The sequence below is a fragment of the Protopterus annectens genome, chromosome 1.part1, assembly GCF_019279795.1.
Source record: "Protopterus annectens isolate FY-2018-M chromosome 1.part1, PAN1.0, whole genome shotgun sequence".
Taxonomy (NCBI): domain Eukaryota; kingdom Metazoa; phylum Chordata; order Ceratodontiformes; family Protopteridae; genus Protopterus; species Protopterus annectens.
The window spans coordinates 670,842,618-670,859,784 of NC_056726.1; the positions used below are offsets into that span (position 1 = coordinate 670,842,618).

General features: G+C 43.3%; 1 protein-coding gene across 1 annotated transcript in view; it reads right to left on the bottom strand.

The window, feature by feature from the left end:
• IL11RA (interleukin 11 receptor subunit alpha) overlaps positions 1-17,167 on the bottom strand; it is a gene marked incomplete in the record, with an annotated part of 3,068,236 nt that overhangs the window by 819,779 nt on the left and 2,231,290 nt on the right. The window contains 1 exon segment of the mRNA XM_044077548.1: positions 15,141-15,282. Coding sequence (XP_043933483.1) covers positions 15,141-15,282 — 142 coding nt within the window.

The window sequence follows — 17,167 nt, forward strand, 5'->3', positions numbered from 1 at the left end:
ATCTATTCAAACAGATGCAACAACTGAACACCCACAGAGATATCTTACTAAAAGGATACAAGGCCTAAACAACATGTCCTACATGGAGTGACTTGAAGCCCTGTCACTATACTCGGTATCCTACAGATTGCTAACAGATGACCTGTGTCTGGCATAAAAGGCATCCACCACCCCAATACTGATGTAATTACTGCATATCAAGCAAGTCAAATGGGATAGGAAATAAGTGATCTAGGGATCTAAACCTCTTCCGCAACATCAACAGAATGTTTTGTAGGGACAGCTGTATCTTGGCCTTAAACTAAATGCCAAAAATGTATAGTCATCCTGTTTGGGAAAAACAAAGTACCCACAAATTATCACATAGACAGTAACCCACTGAGTATGGAAAAAGTAATCAGAGACCTGGGGACCCAAGTCGATAGTGACCTCTCATTTGACACCCACGTTGCCAAAGTGGTTAGAAAGACTTTCTACCTTGCCCACCTTATCATGAAGGGATTCACATCCAGATCAAAGGAGGTCATTGTACCCCTATACTCCTCCCTTATCAGGCCCATGATTGAGTACAATGCCCCACCATTTGGTATGTACCTCACCCGGCACTTGCAACAGCTAGAGAGACCCCAAAAGTACCTCACCAAGAGGATCAAGGGTCTCCAACATATGTCATATGCTGCCAGACTAAAGAAACTCCAGCTCTATTCAGTAGCATACAGCCTACTCAGAGGTGATCTGTGCCTGACATACAAGGCCATGTCCAATCAGGAATTGATGGACATGCTTCACCTCAAAAAATCCAAATCCATCAGAACCACGAGAGCTAAAGATTTAAACCTCAGCACAAATATGAATAGGACATGTTGGAGGGACAGATTCATAACTCAGAGGATTCCCATACTCTCGGACAGAATCCCAGTTCATGTCAGGCAGAGACCCTCACTGACTCTCTTCAAGAGAAATCTTGACGAGTGGATGGGAGACTGTAGGTTTACCCCAGGGGTCATCTCTGTCTCACTACTAGACAGAGGCACAGTAAACTAATTCTATTATGTAAGGGGGTCTTCTCTGTGTCACTACTAGACAGAAGCACAGTATTCTAAATCTATTCTGTACACTTTTGTACCATTATATGGGATGGCGAAAGCCACATCACTATGGCTAGGCTTATAAATGCCCCAGGGCAGATAGCCTAGTACTAAACTATGAAACTATGATACAATTGCCTTGGAACAGACTCCCCCCATCCACATAAAAATAAGTTCATCCTTGTCCATGTTCAAGAGCAACATGGATCTAAGGATGGGAAACAAAACATTTACCCCAGGTCTGCACTCTGTATTACTAATGGACAGAGGCAGCTCCTAAATGCTTTATCCCATGCATGGGTCTGTTCAAATAGTCTCGGATATGATCCCAGTTATTCCTATTAGGGGTAATATATAACTATACACCATGGGATGAGTAAGGCCAATCTGTAACCAAATTATATAGGTTAATTCAAGCACAAAAAGGGAAACTGGTAGGCTTAAAATGGTCGGCAAGGGAAGCTAGCCTAGTATTTATCTATTAACCTACAAAAAAAAAAAAAGGCTGACCGAGTATGAGACTTCAAGAAGAGCGGTTTCAAAAAATGGTACAGTTAGAAAAGACACGGCATAAAGAGAAAGCCTGAGATTTTCTTCTGTACCAGAAAAACTGGATGAACAGACTACTAATTTTATAAAAGCACAAATAAGCAACTGGGCTGTTATTCCACAGGAAGATTTGTTAACTGAAAGGACACATCAATTGTATGCTCCAAACCTAGACATGAGAAATCAACCAAGACCCATATTAGTAAACACACAATCATAGCAGCAGAAAGTTTTGATCCTGACAAAACTGTGGCAGAAGGGCAAAGTGTTAAAAATCTGAGATAGCAGAGTGTTTGTTGAAAATGATTATTCACTGTACACCAGGCAGAAGAGATGCAATTTTTTTCCCCAGCAATCAGGAAATGTCAAGAGGCAGGTGTGATATTAAAGCTACTGCATTCAGCTATCTTCAGAATATTTTTTCCTGGAGGATTAACAATTTTTTTTTGATGCAAGACAGGCTTAATGAGGGACTACAAAAGTGTTTCCAACAAAAAGTCAACTATCAGAACCACAAGGGCGGGAGACTTAAACCTTGACACGGTTATAAATAGAACGTGCTGGAGGGACAGATTCATCACCCAGAGACTCCCTATGCTGTGGAACAAAATCCCGGTACATGTGAGGCAGAGCACCTCTCTGGTCTTGTTCAAGAGGAATCTTGACCAATGGATGGGAGATTGCAGATATGGATTACTTCAGCGTCTGCTTGACAGAGGCACAGCAAAATGATAGGCATAGTTTTTATTCGGCTTATAAATGCCCTTGGGCAGATAGCCTAGTATGAACCTATGAACCTATAATCAAACAGAAAGGGACTCTGCTTCTTATTCTTCTGACAATAAAGCTCATAGAGGGACTTTGCCAGTGAAACCTTTAACAAGGGTGGCCTAATGGTTAAAGTGTTTGCCTTACAAACACAAGGTGCAGGGTTTGAGTCTCACAAGGGATAATTGGCTAGGCTTACAATGACTCACAAGGGCAGTTAGCTTAGTACTAACCTATGAATAGTCCAAAGGAAAATGCTTGAGAGACAAATAACACAACAGTTAACTAGAAGAATCAGGAGTACTTTGAACTTGAACCAGAGTCTGGTGTTGTGAGATGAAGATGAACAGAAAGAAGACCAGCAAGATTGGAGTAAGTGAATAAACGTGAGGTTATAAAATGAGAAGTTATGTACCTACCATAACGTTCCATGTTAGTTGTCTTCTCTCGCCTTCTTTCTTGCTGGATGGGTTCGGAGCCGATCCTCGGCTCCGACTCGGCCACTTACTAAAGCTCGAGAGCTTATTTTACCGGCTCGAGGCAACCCTATATCCCATAATGCTAGGCGATAACTCCCCAGATCTCGTTTGGAAGCTGAAAAACCTAGCATAGGCCAATAAAACAAAATCTTCCAACTGGAAAGGATGAGGAAGAGGGATAAAAACTCCCAAAGATCATTATCTACACTATAGATATCCTAGGACACCTAGATGGTGAAACAAGGGAATATAAGGACCCTTCAAAGAAGGGAAGATCTTCTCGGTCTGTCCAGGCTAGGGGGATGGTGGGTGGGACGCAAGAAAGAAGGCGAGAGAAGACAACTAACATGGAACGTTATGGTAGGTACATAACTTCTAAATGTTAAGTTGTCAATCTCGCCTTCATTCTTGCTGGATGGGACCGCATCCCTAGCACCTTCATCCTGGGTGGCTCATTGGAACAGACTCTTGAGAACGGTGGAACCAAATGTTGCTCTGTCCCTGGAGGCCATGTCTAATTTTAATGCAAAACAAAGGTATGAGCAGAGGCCCATGTGGCTGCCGCACAGATAGTGCCTATTGGTAGTCTAGCTTGAAAAGCTGTAGATGTAGCTAGTGCTCTAGTTGAATGGGCTTTTGCTTAGAAGTTAATTCTCTGCCTCTGAGTTGATAAATAGATGTAATCACAGAAGACAGCCACCTGGATAGGGTTACCTTAGATACAGGAAGGCCTTTCTTATTTTCTGCATATGATGAAAACAGCTGATCAGACTTCCTTATTTGTTTGGTTCTATCCAAATAGTATCGGAGCTGGCGGTGAACATCTAGATAATGTAACTTTTGCTCCGCTCTATTAGTATAGTTTGGGAAAAAAACTGGGAGATCAATTGATTGATCTAAATTTGTCTGCGAAGCCACCTTGGGTAAGAAGGATGGATTAGTCCTTAGAGAAACTCTGTCTTTATGAAAGATTAAGTAGGGAGGACGAATGCAGAGGGCGTGAAGCTCAGATACTCTTCTAGCAGAAGTAATGGCGACTAGGAAGAGTGCCTTCCAGGAAAGAAATTTCAACGAACAGGAGACCGCAGGTTCAAAGGGGGGAAAAATCAATGATGTTAAGACTAAATTAAGATCCCACTGAGGTGGAGGGTCTTTGATCAGAGGCTTAAGTAAAAATACACCTTTAAGGAAAGCTTTGCAAAGCTTATGGGACACGATGTTGTGGTCCGACAAGCCTATATGAAAATTCGATATGGCTGCCAACTGAACTTTTACTGTAGAGGCAGAAGACCCTGAATGAAAAATTTCAGCTAGGAAGTCTAAGACCGAATTAATTGGGGCAGTAAAGGGATCTATATTCCTTGCCTTTGCCCAGAAGGAGAAATGTTTCCATTTACTAGTGTAAATCCTTCTGGTGGAAGATTTAAGGGAAGCTACTATGATATCCCGGATGGGATTAGAAATCATAGGAAGTCTGGCTAAAGACGGAAGTGGAGCAATCAAGCAGTGAGGTTGAGAGAATGTAGGGATTGGTGCAGCTGCCCCGACTGATGGGTCAGCAGATCTGGAGCTGGGTCCAGATGACAAGGCTGTACCAAAAGATAAAGATGTAGGAACGAAAACCATATCTGTCGAGGCCAATAAGGGGCAATGAGAATCAACTTGGCTCTCAAGGCAGTTGCTTTCTGAATTACTTATGGGATTAGAGGAAAGGGTGGAAAGGCACAGAGAAGTCCCCGAGGCCAATCTTGGACTAGAGCATCTCTGAGGGGATGGCATGAAAGGGGGAAGAGGGTGAAGAAGTCGAGGCATTTGCTGTTTTGGAGTGTAGCAAAAAGATTGCAGCAAGGAAGGTCCCACTTCTGAAAAATCCCTTACTCCACAGATTGTTTGAGAGACCACTCGTGTGGCATGAGTATAGCTCTGCTCAACCTGTCCGCTATGATGTTGGACTTCCCGGGGATATGCGTTGCTATCAGAAACCGCTGAGAGGAGACTGCCCATTGCCAAAGTCTGAGTGCCTCTCGACACAGGGGATAGGACTTGGTTCCGCCTTGCTTGTTGATATACCACACTAAGGACATATTTGTCCGTTTGGATTGCAATAGTTCCCAGGGGAAGAGAGTCGTGGAGGGCTTGCAACGTTAAAAGCACTGCTCTCATCTCTAGGACATTTATGTGCAGGTGGCGTTCGAAAGGTTGCCAAGTGCCATGGACCATCCTGCCCTGAAAATGCCCCCCCCCCCCGATCAGGGAGGCATCCGATGTAACCGTGGCGACCGGGGGAGGAGGAACAAAGGGTCTGCCTTGATGGACTTGAGGGGACAATATCCACCAGGACGGATGACTTTTGCAAGTTGGAGTTATCATGATCTTGTGGTGCATAGGGAGTTGCTGAAAGGACCATTGGGAGAAAAGCATCCACTGTAGAAGACGCATGTAAAAACTTGCAAGAGGAAGAAGTGTTATGGCGGCCGCCATAAAACCCAATACTTTCAGGACATACCTGGCCTGAATTTTGTCGCTCTGAAGAAGAACATGGACATGGTTTTGAATATCTAAGACCCTTTGATCTGTTAACTTTGCTGAAAGTTGTATGGTGTCCAAGTTGGCACCTATAAAGGTAATAGACTGACAAGGCAGACTTTTCGAAATTTATAGAGATTCCTAGCCCTCTGCAAATGTGAATGGTGTAAGCTCTGGCTTGGAGAAGTTGATGCCTGGTGGTGGCAGTGAGGAGCCAGTCGTCTAGATATGGAAACACCTGGAATCCTTGCTGTCTCAGGTGAGCCGTAACTGCTGCCATACATTTGGTGAACACTCTGGGGGCTGTAGTGAGACAAAAGGGCAGGGCTCTGAATTGGTAGTGACTGGCCCCCAGCCGAAAGCGGAGAAACCTTCTGGAGCGCCTGTGGATTTTGATGTGATAGTACGCATCCTGAAGGTCCACGGAGCACATCCAACTGTCCTTGCCCAGAAAGGGTAGAATGGACTGTAGCGTGACCATCCGGAATCTTGTTCTCTTTACAAACTTGTTTAATTTGCTGAGATCTAATATTGGTCTCCAGTCCCCTGTCTTTTTCGGTACCAAAAAGAACCTTGAGTAGATTCCGGATCCTAGTTGGTCTGCTGGGACTGGCTGGATGGCTCTTTTTGCTAGCAGTTTTGATATCTCTGGTACTGCTAGTTCCCTTAGACCGAGTGGAACGTCTGGAAGGGTTCCCTTTTACTGAATTGGGGTTTGGATAAAGGGAATTTTGAAACCCTCAGATATGATCGACTGTACCCTCTTGTCTTGAGTAAGGGAAAGCCAGGTTTTTGGGTACAGCGACAATCTTCCCCCGACTGCCTCCGAAGGTGGACAATCGGGCAACATCTCAGGGATGCTGGAAGGGTTTGTCAGAGAGAGGCTCCCTGCTACCTTGGTTCTGCGGACCCCCTCTGCCCCTAGGATGGCGTCTGTTGTTGTTACCCCCTCTGCCTCTGGGGGTAAACTGACCTCTTGCGTCAGGCGTGACTCCTTGAGATTTGCGGAACCACATTTTCCCACCCTTCTGATCCTTAGGGTATGGTCTTGAAGGGGTGGAGAAACGGACTTTTACGGCAGAAAGAGTCTTGCCATCTTGTTCGCATCTGGTCAAGGTGTCTATCACTTGAGATCCGAACAAAGCCGAACCATCAAAAGGGGAATTTGTGAAGGACGCCTTGAAAGGATCTGCAAAATTACACAGCTGCATCCAGGCATGACGCCTTAAGGCCACTCCTGTGCCCGCAGCCCTACTCACTCCATCGGCTGCATATGAAATTAGACGCATGGAGGAGTTAACAATCGAGTTTAGGGTTCCAAGCTGTGAGTTGATTTTATCCTGGGACCCAGCAGCTAACGGATCCTGTAAGACTTCTCCCAACTCTTTGAGAATATCTCTCTGAAGTCGGGTGAAGTGACAAGTAATTCAGCGACCGCATGGCAAAGGTCGCTGAAGAAAACATCCGCTTACCGTACCTATCCATGGTCCTAGAATCCTTATTAGGAGGATGGATAGGTACTGAAGGATCAGCTAGTTCCTTCTTGGTGGCTACAGCCACCACCATGGCATCTGCCGGTACACCTTTTGTTAAGAATTGTTTGTCAACTGGTGCTGTGATGAATTTAGATGGCCTCCGAGGGGTGGGTTCCACTGAATCCGGGGTCGACTACGCCTTCCGAGCCACTACTTCCATAAGTGGGTCGAAAGGCGGACACCCCCAGGAGGTGGAGGGTCGAGAAGCAAACGCCTCCAGGTACACCAACTCGTCTTCGGAAGGATTAAGGGAAGACCAGTTCCCCCTCTGCTTTAGGATTTCTAGGATGTCTGAGAAAGGGACATCCTCAGAGGGGGACTTTGGGGATCCCTCTGACTCATCCAAGTCGGTGTCAGACGTAATGGACTCAGGGGAGTCCACATGCTTCCTCTTACATGTCCTCTTACGCGGAGGCTCCACTGACAGGTCAGGAGAAGCCTCGGAAGAGGAAGATATTCCCAGTGGGAAAACCTGAGGCGTTGGATCTCTAGGTCTGGGAGCAAGAGAGTGGGAAGAGACATCAGCAGGCACTGTAGTGGGAGGAGCTGATGGAGATGACCAATGACTATGCCCTGGGGGCTAGTACACTCCTCATCACCTCGAAGGCTCCCCTATCAGAAAGGCCAGAGGGCTCCCGCTCCGAAGAGGTGGGAACCCCAGGCCGCACCAACAGAGAAGGCTCCAAGGCCGATGTCGGGGCCGAGCGCACCAGTGCCAACGCTCAGAGGGGGAGAATGGAGTTGGACAATGGTCCGATGCCACTTGCCCCCTCGGAGCCGACGAGAGAGACCAGGCGCCCGGATCCCTCCAATGAAGGCATCAAGGAGGAGATCGGAGCGGAAGACGAAGGAGCCGAAGGGGGAGGTATCGGCTCCAACGCCACAATAGTCATGGCTCCGAGGAGCTCCGGCTCCGAACTCTGAGGGAGAGTCGAAGGAGGAAAAGTAGGTGGAGTCGTAATAGCTACTGTCTGATGAGATGGGCTACAGATCATTTGGGCCAATGCCTGAGACTTTAACAGCCTACTTACCACTCTCTCAAGGTCGTGGTCTGAAAGCCTGGATGACCGAGAAGATTGGCTCCAATGGCTCCGCTCTGAGAGCAGGGGGGGATCTCGGAGCTGAATGGATGGACTCCAATGAAGGGGATCTTGACCTCTTCTTAGATCTGGATGGAGCCAAAGGAGCCGAAGACACGTCGGCTCCAGCTGGAGCCGACCATGAATGCATGGACTCAGAGGTATCGGCACCGAGTGGGGCCGAGACAGGAATCTGCGACTCAGAGGGATCGGCTCCAGCCGGAGCCGATCTAGGCACAGACAAAGAGCCAGCAGCCGAAGGCTTAGTACTCGGAGCCGATGGTTTTGCTGGTTGCGAAGGCCTCCCCGACGCAGACTTAGTCGGGGAGCCCTCGGGCTTTAACAAGCCCCTCAATATTAGTTTGTTCCTGCACTCCTGCAGGACTCTTGGACTGAACGCATGACACACAGAACAAGAGTCCTGCAGGTACAGGGGTCCCAGGCAGTAAACACAAGAAGTGTGACAGTCTGTCAGAGACATTTTCTGACAGCACGAGTCACACTTCTTAAAGCCTGAGACCTTAGTTTCCTTTGGTTCCTTCGACATAACAGTGCTGAGTGAGCACAAAAGGAAAAAGAAACACACACACACAACACTCAAAAAACAATAAAAATATTAGGTGGGATACTGACACACCCAAACACTCCACAGAATCCCTAAGAAATAACTAGGAAAGGGGCAGGCTTAAGGCCTAACCTAAGAGTGTGGGGGGGGGGATATAAGGGGAAAAAAAGGAAAGGTATTAACAGGAATAGGATTAAAAGTAGTCGTTAAGTACTAAAAAACAACTGGGTGAAAAACTAACCAAAAAGGGTGACTGAAAACTAGTATTCAAAAGACTTACGAGGAGCCGGTAAAAAATACGCACCTCACAAGCAAAAGCAGCAAACGAGATCTGGGGAGTTATCGCCTAGCATTATGGGATATAGGGTTGCCTCGAGCTGGTAAAATAAGCTCTCGAGCTTTAGTAAGTGGCCGAGTCGGAGCCGAGGATCGGCTCCGAACCCATCCCGCAAGAATGAAGGCGAGATTGACAACTTAACATCATCAATCATATCTGGCTTTGTGAGAAAAAGTAACTCAGAAAGACTGGACTTTTGTTGACTTTGTTAAACTAGTAAGTTTTACGTTATTAATGTTTAGAAAGACACTAAAAGGGAAAAAGTACCTATAAGCAAAGCATTTTTAATAGTATATGTTTACATTGCATAATATAAACTACATACAATACAGTAAGACAGATTTGTGTAGTATAGCTTACTCAGAGGTGATCTCTGCCTGACTTACAAAGCCATGTCCAACTCAGAATTGATGGACATGCTCCACCTAAAGAAATCCAAGTCACTGCAAGTCGCACGCTCTAGTGAGCTAAACCTCGCCACAACAATAAATAGAACATGCTGGAGGGATATATTCCTGTCACAGAGACTCCCCATGCTTTAGAACAAAATTCCAAATTACATCAGGCAGAGGACCCTCACTAACACTCTTCAAAAGAAACCTTGACGAGTGGATGGGTAACAGAAAATACACCCCTGGGATCACTTCATTGGCTCTGCTTGACAGAGGATCAGTTAATTAATCAATGGGCGGTGAAAGCCGACACACTCTGGCTAGGCTTATAAATGCCCTCGGGCAGATAGCCTAGTACCTACCTATGAACCTATGCTATTGGGGAATTTTAAATTTGAGGTTGTGGGCGAGTCTTTTTAATGATTGTTCTATGTGATAAAGACATTAATGTAAACAAGTTCTGTTTTTGTTTTCACAAAAATATGCATTACCATGTAAAAACAAAAGAAAGGCTGGACAAAAGGAAGTTTAGGTGAATATGTTGTAATCTTGAGCTGCTGGGGGTCAGAGATGCTGTGTAAAAGTGCACTAGATAGACTATATGTAGAGCTGAGATGTTTTCTCTTATTTTTGAATAGCTGATCTGGATTAATGCTCCTGTAAAAAGTACTTATAGTTCGGGACTGCATTTGATTTGCTACAGTGAGGATGTATCTAGGGGATATAAAATTGAAAATAAAATAAAAGGTAGATTTCTGAAGAAATGTATGAAAATATTTGGTATGGAAGATGTGAAGTCAGTAGTAGGAACTCTAAGAGAATTTGCATGTTATTAACCAAGGCAGAATAACTGGACTAGACTAGATGGAAATTATTTTTCACAGGAACATATGCATTTAATTGAAAGTTTTGACAAATTTCCAATAACTATTTCAGATCATGAACCAACAGAAACTAAGTTAAAAATGTAGGATAAAGAGGTAAAAATGAGACAATGACACTTTCCTACCTACCCATCAAAAGGAGAGGAATTTAAGGAATAAGTAGTAGAAATTATTTGAGAGTTATCAGGGAAGACAGAACTTTCTTCAGAATAGTGTGTGGGATAAAATGAAAAAATGAGTTTAAAATAGGAATGAAATAAAAAAAATAACTGTTTAAGAAATAACAGCAATTATTTAGAGTGTTTGAAAAGGTTAAAGTAAAGATTAAGAAGAATATCATGGAACAAGAAGTGGTGCAAATGCAGACTACTAGAAAACAAGGGAGTATCTGGATAATATCTGTAAGTTTAGAAGGATTGCTAATAAACAACTTTTTTTTTTTATAATAACTCTGGAGCACAACAACTTAGGCAAACAAAAGTAGAAAGGGAGCCTCCAAAAAGAAAAATATCCAGAGATCTAATAGAGGTGTCGGAGATATTTTTGAAATTAAAAAAAAAATTGTATACTGCAAAAAAATGTGGAAATCAAGAAAGAAAAATTGAAACATTTATGGAAGACTTAAGTATGGCAAGGTTAGAGGCAGATGAAGTTCAACGATTAACAGTTGTGACAGAAGCAGATGAGATAAAAACTGTGATGTATAATCAATCTTGAGGAAAGTCTGCAGGAATAGATGGTATTCATGTGGAAGTTTGGAAGTTAGGAGGGAAGAAAGTGATAAAGATCTGGAATGTTCTATTTAACCGTATTTTAAAAGGAGGGAAAACACTATCATCTTGGAAAAAAGCTGTGGTGGCTGTAATACCTAAAGATGGTAAAGATCCATCAGACCTAGCCTTCATATAGACACATTTCAATTTTAAACCATGATTATTAAAGTGTTTATGTCTATACACGATAAACGAATTGCAGAAAGTGTTGTCAAAATTAATATATATGGATCAATGTGATTTTGTGGAGGGGTGGCAAACATATGACTTTAATAGAACAGTGATAATCCAAAGGGAAGATGAATCTAAGAAAACACAGCTGTTGTTGGTTCATAGGCGTGTACTAGACTAATGGCCCTAAGGCCTTTACAAGCCAAGCCATAGGATTACCCTGGCATAGTGCCACCCAACCTTAGTTCACAGTGCCTCTGTTGAGTAGAGCCACTGGTGTTATCCCCTGGGTGAATTTTCTGTTTCCCATCCACTTATCAAGATTTCTCTTGAAGAGGGTCAGCACGGTGCTCTGCTTGACATGTATGGGAAGTCTGTTCCATAGCATGTGCAGTCTCTGGGTTATGAACCTGTCCCTCCAGCATGTTCTGTTAATTGTGGTAATGAGGTTGAGGTCTCTGGAGTGTGTGGTACAGAGGGATTGGGATTTCTTTAGAAGTAGCATTTCTAACAGAGCTGGGTCAGACATCGCTTTGTAAGTCAAGCAGAGATCGCCTCTAAGTAGTCGATATGAGACAAGAGAATAGTTGGGAGTTTTTTTTTTGAGTCTGTCCATATAGGACAAGTGTTTAAGGCCCATGACCCTCTTTGTGAGGTACTTTGCGGCCTCTCCAGTTGTTGCAGGTGTCTAGTGAGGTACATGCCAAATGGGGCACTGTACTCGATGATTGGCCTAATGAGGGAAGAGTAGAGGGAGACAGACAATGTCCTCTTTCTTCCTGGATGTAAAACACTTAGTAATGAGATGTGCCACATAGAAGGACTTTCTGACCACACTGGCAATGTGGTGATCAAAATCACATCTTCTGTGTTCAGTGGACTACCATCAATGTGGTAATTCATGGGAACCGGGTTTTTCCCCAAAGGGGATGATGACATTTTTTGGCATTAAGCTTAAGGCCATGGTTCTGATACAAGTCTTTGGTCACAGTGAGGTCATTCTGTAGGACGTCAACATCACTTGGGGAGTTAATAATAGTTGCAACTTGCAATCGTCTGCGAACTTTGTGAGCCAAAGTCCCTTCGTGTTGGCCTGGACTTCAGAGAAGTAGATACCAAACAGGGGAGGACCCAGGACCAACCCCCTGTGGTACTCCACTTGTGACTAATCGGCAGTCTGACTTGGAGTCAGCTACTTTCACACTGTGGGTTCTATCTACGAGCCAGTTTGCAACCCACTTAGTGATATAGGGGTTGATGCCAAGCTTAGTGAGTTTTTGTAGGATTCCCGAGTGGGGAATGGTATCAAAAGCCTTGGCCAGATCAAGGTAGGCTGTATGAACCACCTTGCCTTCATCCACAGCTCTGGTGACTGACTCAAAGTCATCGACCAAGTTGAGCAGTCATGATTTACCCTTCACAAAACCAAACTGTGTGGGATCCAGTGTTTGGAGATTCCCTATATTCTTATTTATTAGGTCCATGATGATGGGTTCCATAGCTTTGCATATCAGACTTGTCAGGCTAATGGGACGATAATTCCCAGGGTCTGTAGTCGCTCCTCCTTTGTGGAGAGGGATAACTATGGCAGTGCACCATTCGGCAGGGACAAAGCCTGAGGTGAGGCTGTGATTAAACAGAGCACACAGGTGAGGTGCCAGTTCATTCTGTACTTCATGTAGAACACAACCAGGGATACTGTCAGGTCCCATAGAAGCTGTATTCTTGGCCTTCAACAGTGATGTTTAACCCTGTGCAGCAGTAATACTGGGTGCCTGGCAATCTACTGGTATTGTGATTGGACCTGTGTGTGTGTGTGTGTGTGTGTGTGTGTGTGTGTGTGTGTGTGTGTCTGGGGGGGTAAAGTTGGCACTGAGTCTGTCGGCCAGTATACTGGTAATATATGTTGGCTCGGTATAGGAGGTACCATTGTGCAGTAGCTCAGAGCAAATCTGGGTATTGCCATGGAAATTCTTTACATAACTATAGAAGGCCTTTGGTTGTCTTTACTATCTGCTGCAATTCTGTTTTCATACCTAGTTTTAGAGGATTTGATGAGGGATCTCAACTTTTTGTTGAGGCAGATAAGGGAGGTTTTCCAGTCTTGGGACTTCACCTTACTCTGCATCAGTTTTCTCCTTCTGTTGTAGAGTTTGTTTATGGCAGGGAACCACCAGATTGGCTTTCTTTTTTTGGAGGAGTGTGTCTTGGTTCTATTGGGTATGGCAAGATCCATGCATTTGTGTATGTGTTTGTACAAGTGCATTGGTGTACGATTCTGCAGTCATGCAACTATTCTCCATTTGCATGGGTGCCGTGAAGTTAGCCACCTCTGTTTTTAGGATCCCAAAGTTAGCTTTTGCTGGGGGGTGGGGGTGGATTTCAAAGGTGATTAGTTTGCGGTCGGATCTAACCAGGGAACAGCTGACTATTGTTGTACAGCAACGGTCGCCCATGTTAGTAATGACCAGATCAAGGATGTTTCTACTCTAGTGGGGGTAAGAACAAGTATGTCATGATGCAAAGAAAGCATTTGACAGAGTAAGCTGAGATTTTATGAGTAAAGGCAATGGGAGCATTTGCATTCTCTGATACAATAAGGTTAATAAGGAGGATATATGACAGATTAGAGGCAAAAATTAAAGTGTGAGGGTTCCTTTCTAATAAGTTATGTCTGAAGAAAAGAACCAGACACTGCTGTCCAATTCCCCTTTATTTGTTTTACATTTAGAGCCATTGACAAAGAAAATAAAGGGTTCAGAAATTCAAGAATATAATTGGTATGATAATAAAGAAAAGTTGGCTTTATTTGCTGATATTATTCTATACCTGATAAATCCAGAAAGGACATCTCAGTGTTGACAGTTTCACATCTTTCCAGGATATAAAATTCATGAAAATAATACAAAGTTTATAGCTGCAAATGATGTACCCACACATGAATTGTTTCAGCAATACTCATATTTATGCACACAAGTTAGGATGAAGTATTTAGGATTATGGATTAAAAAGTATTCTGCTATGGAAGCTAAAGATATGTGGGAAGAGACTAAGCAAAAGATAATACAAAAACTGAGAAGTCGGAAGCTCTTGTTTATGGATATGGATAGTAAGATACAAACAGTGAAGATATTTTAGCCCCTTTAGTTTTATATATAGGTCAGGCACATTTTTATCAACCAGAGGAGAAGTTGTGTGCAATAGTTAATAAGGAGTTAAAGAAATTTATCTGGGAGGGTGAAAGTGCAAAGGTTAAGTGGGTTAAATTGATCCTTGCAATAATACAAGGTGGTTCAGGATTACCTGATCTGAAAGAATATTTTAGAGCTACACAATTAAGGCTCATATACATAATGCAAGAAGAAAGTTGTATTTCAAAGTGAAAGGAAGTAATAATGAAACAGGCGGGAAATTCAAGAAATAGATTTTGGATGCAGATCCTTAAGGAGAATAACAGCAGCATACCGAATATTATACTCATAAAACAGCAAAAATTATTTTAAGCACTAAGCCAACACAAGAATGGAGAAAGAAGAATTTTCCAATAAGGATGACTGCAAGTAGGGGTAGAGAGAGTAGGCATGAAGGGCTGGAATTTACTAGAGAAAACTTGTATAGGAACCAAAGTATTGGGAACAAATAACTAGAGAGGGAAAAATAATAGAATGGGATGAGGCCAAAAGACACCTGGATTGCACTTTTGTATGAACTGGTGCTTTAATCTTTAATTACATGTAAAACATATATGTACTACCCAAGTTTCACAGTCACCAATGTGTGGCATTAGAAAGACTAGCAAACCAACTGTAAATAAATATACAATACTTGATCACAATAAATTCTTATATCATATCACAGATGCATTATCCTGAGTCAGCAAAAAGGAAAAGAAAAATTAGGCCTTCATGTTTCATGACAGGAAATGGCAGAAATGTAGTTTCTGCATGGGCCATGCATTGGTAATAAGCTGTATTGCCAAACTTCATGTTCTTACCAGTCCAAGGGACACCATATGCTTCAGCACTCCAATTGCTCCAACTCCCAGAATCCAGGAAGTCCTTTGCCCTCACTTTTACTACATGCGGTTTACCAGCGATAGCATCGGTGATTAATACTGCCGTATCTGTGGACTCTAACTGTAAAAACAAGAAATAAAATTAGCTTTTCAACACACATCTTATTATTTTTTTCAGTCTGACCAATTGAGTGTTAACAATAACCATCCACTGCAGGTCTCCTAAGATGAAGAACTGGTGTTCATAGCTAAATGTTTCCTGTCTTTCCCTCAGCCCTCGGAGTGGTTCCACATCAGCATGCACACAGTAAGTGTATGGAGACAAAAGGGAAATTGTTTTTACCTTACACTACCATTATACGCAGTTTTACTGTTATGCCACAAATACTAACATAAAATTACAGTTCACATATCCTTGAGCAAACAAAGATTACCTTCCTCAAAGACATCCGTCCAGTGGCTGGATAGGTTGTCACTGAACTCTTACTATGGAGTCACAAACTGAAGTAGAACTGACAAGCCATCTATATCACAAAATGGTGCATATATTTATTAACTGTGGCACACTGTTATATTTATACAAATTGTTTATATACTAGTTGCCATGAAAGCAAATGCTTATAACAGTCAGCCATGCTATGTGTATACTACAACATATGGTAATTGAATCTTACACGTCAAGTGTAAAGCACCTGCAATCCTGCTGTTAAAAGGAAGACCTGAATAGTTAACAGAAATATTTACCTGTCTTGAAGAGGGATTTGCAAGACCAGAAGTGGAAGCCCTTGGGGAATACCAAAATAAGAAAAAGTTGTACTTACTTGAGGAGTACCAGAAAGGTATGTTTTTAATTATGAAGTACCAGTTTACTTGTGGACTTATTAGGAATCGACATTGAATGTTAAGTGGCTCATTCTGAAGTGCATCAAGAAAGAGATATTTGTGGACTATGGTTTCAGAAATCTTAGAAGTGCACAAACTGAAAGCTACCTGAACAATGTGCTTCTGCCTTTTTTTTTGAAGAAGAAACTGAGTTGAAATACCTGTACTGTAAATAAATGAGAAGTTATGTACCTACCATAACGTTCCATGTTAGTTGTCTTCTCTCGCCTTCTTTCTTGCTTGATGGGTTCGGAGCCAATCCTCGGCTCCGACTCGGCACTTTGCTAAGCTCGAGAGTCACTTTTTACCAGCTCGAGGCAGCCCCATATCCCATGATGCAAGGCGGTAAGTACCCAGATCTCATTTGTTGTCTATAGGCAATAACACCTAGCATAAAAAACTTCCCAAAAGGAAGAAAGAAGGAGAGAAAAAGCCTGAAGGATGGTTTTGGAGGACCAGTACTGTATTGTCTTAAGAAGCATTCTTCCATGTAGAGAGAAAAGGTCTGTCCAGGCCAGGGGGAAGGAGGGAGGGTCGCAAGAAAGAAGGCGAGAGAAGACAACTAACATGGAACGTTATGGTAGGTACATAACTTCTCAATGTTAAGTTGTCAATCTCGCTCATTCTGCTTGATGGGACCGCGTCCCTAGCACCTCTATCCTGGGTGGCTCAATGGAACAGACTCTTGAGAACTGTAGAGCCAAAACTGGCTCTGTCCCTGGAGGCCAAATCCAATTTGTAATGAGAAACAAAGGTATGAGGAGTGGCCCAAGTGGCTGCTGCACAAATAGTGTCTAATGGAAGTCTAGCTTGAAAAGCTGTGGAAGTGGCTAAGCTTCTGGTTGAATGCGCTTTAGGTTTCCAGCACAGCTGTTTTCCCCTGAGGTGATAAATTTCAGAGATGACAGAAGAAAGCCATCTAGATAAGGTCACTTTTGAGACAGGAAGGCCTTTTTTGTTATCAGCATAAGAAAAGTACAGTTTTGTACCTACCATAAATGTAGATGTCCGATAGGAATGCATCTGCAGTCCTTACAAATGGGTTGTCCTGTCGTCAGGAAGCCCTTCGGTCGGCCGGATTCCAAAGTCTGGGTCTGGCCTCGGCTGGTGTCGCACTTCACCCG